Here is a 14,428-nt window from a genome sequence, read left to right on the forward strand (position 1 = left end):
TAAGACTCTTACACCTTTTTGAGGCATTAGAAATCTTTAGTTCAGAATTATTTTTATAAATTCTTATAATTCCATGTAATTCAGGATATTACTGGAGAATATGAAATGTTCATATTTAATACTTAAAATATTTATCTTTGTGAAAATTAATTCTGTGAGAATCATTTTTATGTCACGAGGACTGAAAGAGATGTGTGAAAAGCAGTAAAGTGCTAAAACATGAAACCTTATGATCCTGATTGATGATGTTTTTTGCATCGTGTAAGTGAGCCAGTTTTACAGATAGTATTATATGCATAATAATGACAGGTCTTCTAAAATAAAATTCAGACATTTATAGACATATAATTTTTCAGATTTATTAGATGACTGGGCAAATGATTTAAGCCCTCATTGTAACTTTACTTACTGAATATAAATTAATATTTTAAATTAAGATGTTTTGGCATGGTACTGTAAGAAGATTCTACAAAGAGATATATACTGAAAAGCTCCACCTATATTTTGCTTCTCATTTGGTCATTTTCTAGCCACCAACCTGTATAAATAATACCATTTTGATGCAATACTGTTTTTATTTACTATTTTGTCCAGAAGGTCACTTTCAGAGGCTTCTACATTGGCTTTCCCTGTATGCTAGCTCTTACCTACAGACCAGGGGTCCAATGTGAGGATTATGCCAAATACCAAGTATAGGTGTCCCTGGGACCTGTGCACAGAAAGCCAGATTTGCCGTGGGGACATTTTGGGTTTCTGAGTGACAGTGTCAACTCAGACACTGCATCTAATACTTCTTGAAATATCTTGCTAATTCTCTTTCCCAATATATAGTCACCCAAGTAAATGGCCATAAGAAGAACTTGAGGTACTTACTTAGTAAATATTTGCTATAGTGATGCTATTAACTAGTTTCTTGTATATCTTTCTAGACTTTATTTCTATATGTATAAGCAAAAGTGAATGTGTGTATACATGTTTCCTTCCTTAGTAGAATTTTAATTTGATTTTAGGTAAATCTATTGTTGGCAACAATCCAGTTATTACATTGAGGTTTTAAAAAAAATTGTTTTAGCCAGACTTGGTGGTACACATGTGTAATCCTAGCCCATGGGAGGCTGAGGCAGGAGGATTATGAGTTTGAGGCCAGCTTAGACTACATAGTGAGAACTTGTCTCAAAAACAAACAACTGTTTAAAAAATAGAAAAGAACTAGTTTTGTTTAGATAACACATTTCATGACATTAAACACCAGTTTCCAGCCACTTATGGAGTGACTTTGTTCTTTGATTTTAGCGTATTTTAAACTTTCTGTTTCTGATGGATTATAATTTCCAAGCCTAGAGACAAGATGATACCTTATATATTGGATTTATAACTGGATGAAATCTCATTCTTCTAGATTTTAAGCTACTTATTTTGCTAATATTGGAAATTATTTTGTTTCTTTACAGTTGCAGGAGGCCAAACAAATGGAGAAAGAAAGGCATCGGCAGCATCATCATCTGTTACAGTCTCCAGTAAGCCATCATGAGCCTGAATCACCTCAGCTTAGATATTTGCCACCTCAGGCTGGTGACCACATATCCCAAGAACATGATGGGGACCTTGACCCCCATACAAATGATGCAGATAAAAGTCTCCAGGATGATACAGAGCCTGAAAATGGATCTGATATTTCCAGTGCAGAAAATGAACAAACTGAAGCTGATCAGGCCACTGCAGCTGAAAGTAATCTTCTTGAGAAGGGGATGCTGGGTGTGTGTGTGCACTAAGGGAAATGGGGAGGAATGAGTTTTTTATGAAAAAATGAGGAGAACATAAGATGATATAATAAATATCAGATTCAGTATGGTAATTGTGGCCATTTTCCATCCTTGAAGGTAAAGTTAGTTTGACATCAACCACAAAACATCTATTGAGTATACTCTGCATAATAGTAGCATCTCACAGATAGTATGATTTACAGATTTTTTTTGGTCTAGAAGATATGTCTTTCTAAAGGATTGTAAATATCTGTTAGTATAGTCTTAAGGTCACTTTTATAGCAAACTAGTGATCTACTTAGTAAGATTTTCTGGAAAATTTTCAAAATCACTATTGGTTTAAAAAATACCATGTTCAAAAAAGTACTGAAGCTGGGTATAATGGCATATGCTTATAATCTCAGCACTCTGAAAGCTTAGGCAGGAGAATTGAGAGTTTGAGGCCAGTCTGGGCTATATAGTGAAACCCTGTCTGAAACAATAAAGCAGCCAGACTTAGTGGCTCACTATGTAATCCTAGCTACTTGGGAGGATCATTATTCAGGGTCAGCCTAGGCAAAAAGTTAGTAAGACTCCCATCTTAACCAACAGGGTAGGTGTGGTGTTGTGTGTCTGTAATCCAGTTATGTTACAGAGATAGGTAGGAGGTTTATGGTCTGAATCTGGCCTGGGGCAAAAACACAAGACCCTATCTGAAAAATAATGTAATAGCTGACTGGGAGCATGTGATCACTCTCAAGTGATCGAGTGCCTGAATTCGAACCCTAGTACCACCAAAACAACAACAGAAAGCACTAAAATTAAATATGAAAGCTAATTGAGTAACATACTGACATGCATAAAATAACATTTTTATAAACTGTTGTATGGTAATCACTAAAACTGACATGTTCTCTTACAGTTTTTTTTCTAAACAAATGTATGAATAAGAAAAAATTGCAAAAAGTTGCATGATTGCCAAACTTCATTTATTTCCCAGATTTGTTTTGTCATAAAAATAATCACATGAAGCTATTTTCTCCCCAAGCATTATTTTTAACTTTAACCGTTCTATGAATCTACTGGGGAGTTTGAGTTTTTCCTTTGACCCCTTAACTTGATGTCAAAAAAAAGATTGAAATTGTGTGTTGCTGTTGATTGTGGTTGTGAAGAACTAGCTAAGATAGTTAGGGCTTAGTTACAGTTAACCTGAAATCTGTTTTTACTTCACTTTTGAGGAAAGAATTCTATAATACATTCTTAGCTCTTATTTTTTAAATCATATTTTCTGTAATGACACAAGTGGGTGATTTTTTTGTCTTTTAAATAGTACTCTACTAACTTATTTTGAAATGAATTTTGATGAAGTAACCATTCACAGTAGTGAAACTACTAGTAAACCCATCTGCTTATGATTTACATTTGTCTAGCTGTTTTTGTCAAAATTGTTCCAACTTTTCACTGCACAGTTAAACTGATACAAAGAGCTAATCTCTGATAAAGCTGGGATTTCATTTATCTAAACATTCAGTAAACATTTGTTGAGCACTCTGTGTTTTAGGTACTGTGTAATAGGACTCAGTGAAGATGATATTTTTAGTGTGTTTCTAGCCTGGCTGGAGGATCGGGTGAGCATAATAAGGTGTATGTGATAAGTTTCCTGAAAGTGCCATGCACAAAGTAATTGTGCTGAGGAGAGTTAGGAAAATACCTGCATAATGAAAGGATAATGTTTTAGTTGAATTGTAGGACTAAGAATTGGTTAGCTAGAAAATTTGAGAAGTTTTTCAACAGAGGAAATAAATGAGTGAGTTAAAACAAAGAAGTAGGAGAAACACTATTGTAGGTGTTTACAGAACTCAGTTATAAAAACATGTAATTTCCTGTGACATGATTGTGATTATTTTGACAGTTAAGGGTGTTTTCTCCCAAAGCTGATAGAAATGAAAACTCTGCATGAGAGCTATCAGTTCAGAGTACATGATCTAAAGTATATGCCTGTCACTGACTAACTGTATGACTTTGGATAAAATAGGTAGTTTTTCTAAATATGTATACTGTCTCTGTCTCTGTCTGTCTATTTCTCTCTCTCTCTCTCTCTCTCTCTCTCTCTCTCTCTCTCTCTCTCTCTGTGTATGTATATATATAAAACTAAGATTTGTTATTGCTTATAGTTACTGTATCTGTCAGCTAATGTATGTGAGAATTATAATTCACCTGTTATTTTATATGCACTTTTAGGTAGTCCTCTATATATTTAGTTGCATTGGAACTCTTAATTTTCAGACTCAAGGTAATTTTAGCCAACTAGAGCACAGAAATAAAAAGCTTAAAAATACTGGAGAAATTACCTTTCAAGACATTTCATGTTTGTTCCCCAGAAGAATCTCAATGCTCTTTTTACTTAGTTATAAAATAACTTGGTTATTTTATAAAATAAGTTTAGTAATGTGACATGCTTATTTATCAGGTCTCCTCTTATGTTGTTCATTATTTTGTAGTATGTGACAGATGGAGATTAGGAAAGTGCAGTTACAGGGACCACAGATTTGAGGAAACAAGCATTATAAGTAGTGGGGAAGAAAAGCAGTGGGAACAGAATTACTACCCACTTATGTACACTCCAGTGTCATTTGGCTCTCAGGACAGGAACCTAGATCCAAAAGCACTCTAAAGTACTAGTTGAACTACCTTGAGATATTGTCAGCATTTCAAAACACAGATACTTACTGTGATTTACTACAGATAAATCAGGATTTATACAAACTATCTGAAATACCAGGTTTCATCAGTTTCTCTCAGACTGTTCAGAAATTCAGATATGTGTTCTGTTATTCATTAAATTGAAAATAAATTCTCTTTTACTTCTTAAATTTAGTTTTACATTTGAAATGTAGATTCTGTGGGGAGAAATAGTTAGGAAAGCACTTGGTAGACCAAAATGACTACCTTTGCCTCTTCAAGGACCTCACTGCAGAGGTCCTCGTACAGTGTTGATCTTTTAATAATCAAACATTAATAACATTTAATGTTATTTGATAAGGTATAGTATAGAAGGGTGCATACTAAAGTATAAATAAATGTGTACACAACACAAAATTTTTTCTTTTAAAAATTTGGTTCTTAAAGGAATAATCTCGAAAATCCAATTATGTTGAATAATCATTTAATAGCCTGGCAAATGGATCATTGTTTAAATTGGCTTGAATTTGAAAAATACCTAAGTTTTGGCCTGTCTATAAATTTCGAATGTTTAGTATGTAGTTGCTTCGAGTTTAATATATTTATTTGATTTTTTTCTTCATTTTCAAAAAGCATTTTTCCTATACATGCTTAGTAAAAGTTTCTAAAAAAAAATGAAATAATGTTCTCTTGAATTTTTCTCTTCTAAAGCATTAACTAAAAATGATGTGTTATGTGATGGAGAAAACCACGACTGTGAGGAAAAGCCCCAAGACATTGTGCAGAGCATTGTAGAAGAAATGGTGAACATCGTTGTTGGAGGTAGCACACTTCGTTTGAAATCAGTTTATTCTGTTGTGGGACTCCATCTGACCATGGAAACCATGTAATAAGTGGACCCAAAAAGACAAAATTACAAGCTCTTTCTCAAATTACAGTATATGTGCATGTCTGCAAAAATGTAGGAGATACCTTCAAAGACCCCACCAGTGGGTGCCTAAAATCACCAGATAGTTCCAAACCCTACATATACTATGTTTTTCCTGTCCATATATACACAAATTTAATGCCTTTTCCATCTTAACTGATCACTTACCATGTACTGTGGCCATAACTTTTGATTTCGATAGATAACAGCAAAACTAGTATGCATTTCTCTTTTCTTCTTCACAGTTTTAGGACTGGAAGATTCATTCTTACCACAGATCTTAACAACCTTAGCATATGATTTTTTTTTTTTCCCTCGCTTCATTAAGTCTGGCGCATTTACCCTTTTACAGCATATCCAAACTGCCAGCATCTTCACTGTTGTATTTTTGGGCCATTATTAAGTAAGAGAAGGGTCACTTGAACACAAACTGTATGAGTTGCTAGAGTGGATCTGTGATGACTGAGACAGCTATTAAGTGATTAATAGGTTGGTGGCATATGTACTGTAGATACACTGGACAAAGGGATGGTTCTCATCCCAGGTGGGGTGGAGTAGAATGGCAAGAAATTTTCATCATGCTACTCAGACAGCATACAATTTACAATTCATGAAATGTTCTGGAATTTTCTACTTAATATTTTCAGACTGCAGTTGGCTGTGGGTAACTAAAATACGGAAAGCAAAGTCACACATGAAGGGAGACTACTGTATTTAAGTATTTTTGATAATAGAAGAGCACTCCTGTCTTTCTCTAGCTTCAGTTTTAATCTTTTATAATTATCCACCCTTCTCCATCCCACTAAAAAAAGTTTAATTTTTTTTTTTTTTTGGTGGTAGAGAGGCCAGGGGTATATTTTCCATCATCTTAAGAGTGCAAAGTTTATAAAAATATGTAAGTTGTTTTGTTTTGAATATATCTATTGAAGAAAAACATAATTTCTTACAACTTTATTATCCCATACCAACTTACAGTTAATATAAGGTCAGTACCTCCCAAAATGATTGTATTATAAAAATGTGCTGGTGGCTCATGCCTATAATCCTCCAGAGGCGGGGATTGAATGGATCATGATTTGAGGCCAGCTCAGGCAAACTGTCTGCAAAGATGCCATCTCAACCAGTAAAAAAATCTAGGCATGGTTACTTATATCTGTCAACCCAGCTATGTAGGAATGGGAGGATTGTGGTATAGTCAGTCCAAACATAAAAGCAAGACCCTATTCAAAACATAAGGAAAGCAAAAAGGGTTGGGGATGTAGCACTTGCCTAGCAAACATGAGACCCTGAGTTCAAACCCCAGTCTTCCCTTCTCCCTCCAGAAAAGTTGTAAAGTTTGTTAGTAATTTCACTTATGTTTTTTATAAATATTATTATTGTAGCAAGGGTTAACCAGTCACTGAAGTTTCTCCAATTCATGATACCTTGCATAGGAATAAGCATAGTACCTTACACATATGTATAGTATGGATCTTGCAATAAGAATATTACTATTTCAGCTATACTTAATTCCCATTTAAAATATTTCTAAGAGTTTATTTCTTCCCTGCATACACCAACAGAAGCAGGCATGCATCTGATTGCCTTCTCATTTTTTTCATTCAGATTTTTATCTAGCAAATTAATCCAGGATAGGTATGCTCTGGAGGAGAGGGATTATGGAATATGTGTATATAAGACTAGTAAAAAAAAGTGGTAAGTTCCATTAACAATAGTTAAGATCCTTTTAAAAATTCAGGACAAAAGTGATTTTTTTCTAGCTAAAATGATCTGGGAGGGCTTTATATAGGAGGTGACAGAGGAGATGTATCCATCCATGCAGGGATAGGGGAGTAGTATTTCATGTATTGCTAACTATATAGCAGGAGTCTAGAGGGATAGTGGTTAGTTTTGGGAGCTGGCAAGTAGTAATTTGGCTGAGGTACAGTGTATGTGATGTGATATAATAGAAAAGATTGTATAAGTAGTTTGAAGCCAACCAACAGAGAGTTGTAAATTTCAGGTTTAGGATCTTGGGCTTTTCTAAGGCTGAATTGGAGATTTTAGAACTGAGAAATGAAATGATCAGAACGGTTCATTAAGAAACTTAAGTCTTAAAAAAGAAAAGAAATTCCATAGGAGACCAGCACAGTAATCTTAAATTTGAATACGACATTAACAGTAGAAGTGGGGAAAACATGAATGGTAAGTGAGATAATGGGTACTGAATCAAGAAGACATTGTAACTGTTTGAATAGGTAAAGCAGTGAAAACAAGTGTGTCAGAGGTCCCCAACATTACCTCAAGATTTAGTGATAAACTGAGAGGGCCCACAGGAATCAACATGTAGTGTACTCACTTCTATTATTTATTACAGCAAAAAAGCAAAATCATCAACAGGAGGAGGTATGCAAGGACAAGATCTGGAGGAAATCAGTTGCACACTCTCAGGAACCCTTTCTCATTGCTGTCATGCAGGATGGTCCTAATCCCTCCAGCATTATATTGTGAAATATCAAAAAAATTGTTTTATATCTGTACTAGAAAAGCTTAGTAGAGACTTCAGGACCAGTAATTTTTTTGGGGGCTGTCATGTTTGAACCCTCTGCGTAGCATGTACTTTCAGAAGGAAAGCTGGGTAAGCATAATTCACATTATTTGTATAAACATTTTAGGTACAGTGAGCCACTTTAATCAGTTCTGGTTTGGAATCCTCCCAAAATGTAAGATCCTGTATGTCAGCTAGATGCAACCATTTAAAGTACGCTTTCTAGAACAGGCCTGCTGTGTTATCTCTTGTCTTTATAGATGTTCTCCCTGTTTTTGAGCCTAAATGGATTAGGTGATTGGTGATAGTATTGGTAGAATTAAGCAATGTTGGAGAAGTTTCTTGGAAAAAAACAGCACTAACATTTAGTTTTGACCTATTGAATTTGATCTTCAAGTTGTCCATTCATATGGAAATGTTTACAGTATTTCAATATGTAATGGGAAACAGAACACTGGCCTAAGATATTAAGGCAGGTGCTACAGATAGGAGTTGTGTTAGATTTTTGTTGCTGTGGCAAATACTTGAAAACAGTTTAATGAGAGGAATGATTTATTTCGGCTCATGATTTTGGAGATTCCAGTTCATAGTCACTTGGCCTGGTTTGCTTCAGGGTTGCGTTGAGGCAGAACATCCTAGTGGGAAGCATGTGATAGAGCAGAGGTGCTCACTTCATGGTGAATTGGAAGCACAGGACAGACAGGAATAGATCAAGAACAAGGGGCATAGCCTTCAGGACGTACCCAAGTGGTCTTCCTCTAAACAGGTCCCACCAACCGAAATTTCTGTCACTTTTCCAAATAGTCCCACAACCTGGGTACCAGGCCTTCAGCACATGAGCCTGTGGAGAGCATTTTATATTCAAACAATAACATTCTGCCCCTGGTCACCTAAGGCTCATGCCTATCTCATAGTGCGAAGTGCATTTAGTCCATCTCCAAAAATCACCTCAAAGTCTTAACATTTCCAACATTGTTCAAAAGTCCAAGTCAATAGGAATTAATAATGAAAGACAGGACTGTAAAATAGGTACGGTACGGGTGTGTGTGTGGGCTACTTGTGGGAGAGAGGAAGGTGAAGGAAGGAGACGAAGGTGAAAGAATATGATTGATAGACTTTACATAATGTATGAAATAGAACTACGAAACCTCTGCAATTCTTTAAGTAGGGCGGGGAGGGGTCAAGGGGGAGAGATAGTGGGGGCGATCTAACCAATGTACAATATAAACCTATTCAGAATTGTCACAATGAATCCCTCCTGTACAATGAATATATTCTAATAATAATAATATAATAATAATAATAATAATAATAAAGCCTAAGCCCAAAGTCTTTTCTGAATCTCAATGGAAACTCTTAGCTGTGAGTCCCTATAAAATTCAAAAAGCAAGTCAGATACTTTCAATATGCAATGACACAGAGTAAACATTCCCATTTCAAAAGTCAGAAGTGGGGACAACAGAGAGGAGGAATAAGACCAAAGCAAGACAGAAACCTAGCAAAATAAACATTAAATCCTTGTAGTGCCATGTTTGGCATCTGCGGCACACTGTGGTGTGATGTGAGTCGCTTCTGTTCCTTGCCTATGGCCTTCCTCAATACATGTCCTACATTCTTGGCATCTCTCACTTCCTGGGATTTTGATTGCAGCTTTGATTTGACGCTTTATCTTCTCAGGGACTGCCTACAGGGAATCAAACACCACTGCACTTTGCCTAGTCTCCCAGGTTTTTCTTTGAAATCTCAGTGGAAGTTTCCATGATCCCAAAATTCTCGCATTCTTCATGACTGCAAAACCAGCATCACATGGACAACACCAAGTCTGCTTCCAACTCTAGCAGTAGATGGGCCCTTGTGGACCATGGCTCCAGTGACTTCTAAGTACCTGGAGGGCTGAACATGGTCAAACACTTTTCTCTGCAACCTCTGCCAGGGGGGCTCCCCCAAACCCTTCTTAAAGCACAGTTTTTCAAATGAATTTACTCATTTACAACTTGAGCCTGTAATCAGTAAAGCTAGGCTAACTCCTGAGATGCCCACAAGGCACCCATCCTACAGTCCTAGTGCAAACTATATGGCTTCTTTTTATTTGAACTACCCTCTTAAGCTATAGTAACTTCTTTGGCCTCAACTTTACAAGTGTTTCTTTTCTGCCAAGCTCTGAGTTTTTAAACCCTTATACTCTTGCTTTTTTTTTTTTTTTGCTCCCAATTCCCACTATAAATCTGACTAAAAGGAGCCAGTAGTATCCATGTGACAGCCTGAGCACGAGGCTGCCTTGAAATTTCTTTTACCAGATTAATTCCTTTGTCACCTTTAATTCAGCCTCTGACAAAGTCTCAGGGCCAGGACAAAAGTTCTTTGCCACAGTGTAACGTGAATGGGCCTCTAGTCCTCTGAAGTTCTTGTTTTCTTCTGATACTTTAGCATAGTCTTTACTGTCTGCATTCTTACTGGCATTCTCCCATCTCCTGAGTTCCCTGCAGAATCAAGCATAAGCTGTGCTTACAGCATTCTAAGCTTTCTCTAGCTACTTCTCCAAACCTTTCCATACTCCTCCCAAAAACTAGTTCAGTGGTTTCTGAACCATACTCTCCCAAAGGCCCTATGTCCACTAGCCAAGTTAACCAACTAAAGATTCTAGCACCTCCCCAAAATAGTGCCACTAAGTGAGGTCCAAGCCTTTAGTACATGCATGAGTTTGTGGGGATATTTCATCTTCAAATCATGACAGGTATCATTTTGTTAAAATTAATAGTTTGAAGCAGTAAGATTATCAAGTGGGAAAATGTAGGGACTAAAGAAACCATGATCTTGGTGGTATGAATTGAAATACAAAAAAATTAAAAACTTTACAATCATGGAAGAAAAAGAGATGTTACATTCCATGCATTCTTTAAAAACATAGATAAGGGGGTGGCAAATTGAGGTCTGTTTGCCTATTTTGTTTCTTCGTGGTGTTGTAGATTGAACCTAGGACCTCGAGCATGTTAGGCAAATACTCTGTTATCTGAGCTACATTGCTAGCCCCACCTGTTTTTGTAAATAAAGTACTTTTGTAACACAGGCATGTTCATTTGTTTCCATATTGCCTGTGGTAGCTATAGTTATACCTCAAACAAAGGTAGAGTTGAATAGTTGGTGAGACATACGACTTATAAAACCTGAGATGTTTGCTATCTGGCTATTTACCAAAAAAAATATTTGCCAGTACCTAATACAGATGAATATAGACTACGAAGTGATTCTTTCAGGGCCTCATGCTTGCTAGGGAGGCACTCTACCACTTTAGCCATTCCACCAACCCAGTTCTTTCATATTCTGCAACATTTGACTTAGAAAAAATTCAAACCTAGAGAAAGAACAAGGAACAACATAATGAATATCTTTGTATTCTTTAGTTTCACTGTTCGGCTACTTTTGCTTTTTTGTGACATTTATTTATTTTTACTTTTTGGTTTTCTCCAGATAGGGTCTCAGCTAAGGCTAACCTAGAACTCACTGTGTAGTCCAGGCTGATCTCAAATTCATGATCCTTCTGCCTCAGCCTCCTGAGAGCTGCTATCACTGGCATAGACCACCATGCCCGACTACTTTTTATGTTTTTAAATGTGGGTATAAGGACAAGGTGTGGTAGCTTATGACTATAATTGCAGCTATTTGAAAGGTGTAGAATGGGAAGATCTCTGTTCTTGGCTAGCCTGGGCAAAGAGTTAGCGAAACCCTCATCTCAACCAGAATCTAAGTGTGTTGGTACATACCTGTCATCCCAGCTATGCCGGAGGTATAAGTAGAAAGATCACAGTTCAGGCCAGCCCAGGCAAAGAGTGAAAGACCCTACCTGAAAAATAAGTAAAGCCAAAAAGGCTGGGGACATGGCTAGGCATGCCTGCTAGCAAATGTGAGGCTCTTGAGTTCAGACCCCAGTACTACCAAATAAACACACATACACCAAAAATGTGTATGTGTTTTTGTTGAACCATTTGAAAATTCATTGTGTACTGACACAACATTTCACCCTTAGTTCAGCATATATTTTCTACAAAATGGTAATATCATATATAACCACAATTTCATTTTCACACCTAAACACACTATTTCAAAATTACCTAGTATACATATTAAAAAATTTTCTAAATTGGCCCGAAATGTGTTTCTTACATTATGTTTTTCCTTTTCTTTTTAAAGTCCAGAACCCAATCTAGATACACTGTCATTTGCTTAAGTCTTTTTGATCTCTTCAGCTTAGAACAAGTCTTCTCATGTTTATCAAGAATAATTTTTTTGAGTATTCCATTGAGAAATTTCATGAAAAGAGAAGGGACATGGGTAATAGTTGGGGTATAATAAGAGTTGAAGAAAGATTTTTTTAGAATGAGAAAATTTGAATATTTTTATTGATTAACGTGGAAGATCTAATTTTGGATCTAATGTTCATTTCTAATGTTAAGATATTCAGTGAAGGAAGATACTTGAGAAATCAAAATGAGGTAGATTTAAGGCTAATGAATGGTTCACCTTAGAAAGGCAAAGAACTATTTCCCTTAAATGAGAGGGAAGGAAAAGATTTTTGGAACTGTGAAGGAACTTTGTGGTGATACAAAATAGAATGAAAGAACCTGTGTTAAATTACCTAATTCTTTGCTAAGTAGATGGTGGAAGTCATTTTTAAGAGGAGGTGAGGAGAAGGCTGTAGGAAGAGATTAATTGGATGCAGAGAGAAAAGGCTTTAGAATAAGTACTTTGGGGAATGAGATAGGAATTTAGCTTCCAATAATTTTGAATTTTTGTGATTCCTGTCACAATTCTTTGTATATATAAGCATTCTGTATATGAGTGATATACACATAATCTTATAAAACCTATAATTATATTTAGCATGTTAAACAGGATAATAAAGCTCTACAAGGTCCTCTGAGAATGCAACTGTTTCATTTTATGTCTGATGCTGTTTCTCACATGTATTTTATTTGTTGAATATCTCCTGCCTAATACTTGTTAATTGCAAAATATGCTTTGGAATTATCCATGTTTATCAAGTTCATGACTTGTAATTTGAAGGACAGAAAGCAGCTTGGGGATAGGGAAACCGAAGCTGCTGCTGTTCCTTTCATATTACTTGAATCACTCAAAAGTTGATGACATGTTGTCAGTTAATAACAATTAGTAATAACCACCATTTATTTAGCACCATTTGGTATGCGTGTTTATGCATCATGTGTGTGTGTTTTGGTGATTCCTCATAGACTTTATTTTCTTCGTTACTGATAAATAAACTAAGGAAAAGAAAGATAGATGATGTAAGATGTGGTAGAAACACAAGTCTTTGGTATTCCAGAATCTTTGCTCCTTACAGTTCCTTACAGTTCAGCATGTTTTTCTCATGCTATTTTACAGTTTTTTTTTTTTTTTCAGGTAATAGCATGAAATAGTCCTGCCAGGTAGCTATCTGTGGTCATAAGCATATATATATAATTTTTTTTCCTTTGGAAAATTAATTTACATTATATAGAGAGTAGTTCTAGAACTTGGTATTATTTTCATTATCTATGTTTGTTTTACTAGAAGTTATTTGTTTCTGTTTATATTAATTACAAATGTAGTTACTTGGAGTGACATAATGAAAAACAATTCTGTGGTATAGGCCATCTTTACCCTAGGTGTATTCCAGAGTCTAGGTATTCTAAAAATGGTAGGGTGCACATGATAAAATAAATTTTGGGAACACTACATATTATAGATCCCCTTTGGAGAGCTCAGTGCATATTAGCATATTAGGCTATAATAAAGAAATCTATTTCCCAGCATTTCCTAAACTTATTCCCAAACACTGGTATATTTTTTCAGGGAATTTTTTTTTAACATCTTAAGGTATTCATCAGAACCCTGTTTATTAAGCATTAATATAAATTAAAAAGCAAATTTCTGCTTTGGCATATCCTGGCCTTTCATTAGCTGAGTGTGTTTATTGCCAGAACAAAAGAAAGATGATTGAAAGTGTGCCAAATGCATATTTCTTAAATATGCTAACCTTTAAGTGGTGCCAGTATATATTTTAATTCACTTTGCTTTTCTGCCACTATTTCATTTAACTACTCTATGCTTTTTAAATACACTTTGGTTAAGTTAGATATATTTGCATGTTTTTTGTTCTTATCATTTTAGATATGGGAGAAAGGACTACTATAAATACAATTGCAGATGGCAACACTGGAACTATAGAGGATGGTAGTGACAGTGAAAATATTCAAGCAAATGGAATACCAGGAACTCCAATTTCTGTTGCATATACACCATCCTTACCTGATGACAGATTGTCTGTCTCTTCCAATGATACTCAGGTATAAGTGGGATGAGAGGAAGGGAGATGAGTTTATAGTTTACTGATACTTTGTAGTAAATCATCCCAGTTTATGATGCTGGCTGGTTTCAGTTTTGGGAAAAAGAAAGCATGGGTTATTTTTTTTTCCTCATTGATATTAATAGAGCAGTTTACTCCCTTCACATATTAATAGATACATTTCCAACTCCAAGGTGTGTCTCATCTAT

The 14,428-nt window shown here is 35.6% G+C and overlaps 1 protein-coding gene across 3 annotated transcripts in view; it reads left to right on the plus strand.

Annotated features, from left to right (window-relative positions):
• Positions 1-14,428, plus strand: part of Arfgef1 (ARF guanine nucleotide exchange factor 1) — a 136,273-nt gene that overhangs the window by 51,869 nt on the left and 69,976 nt on the right. For 2 of the 3 annotated variants that reach the window (XM_020183903.2, XM_074068563.1), the window contains exons 6-8: positions 1,452-1,755; positions 5,136-5,246; positions 14,045-14,220. In XM_020183903.2, the coding sequence (XP_020039492.1) occupies positions 1,452-1,755; positions 5,136-5,246; positions 14,045-14,220 (591 nt within the window). The remainder of the gene's footprint in view (positions 1-1,451; positions 1,756-5,135; positions 5,247-14,044; positions 14,221-14,428) is intronic. The other variant, XM_020183904.2, reaches the window with a different exon arrangement.

This window comes from Castor canadensis, chromosome 3, assembly GCF_047511655.1.
Source record: "Castor canadensis chromosome 3, mCasCan1.hap1v2, whole genome shotgun sequence".
Taxonomy (NCBI): Eukaryota; Metazoa; Chordata; class Mammalia; order Rodentia; family Castoridae; genus Castor; species Castor canadensis.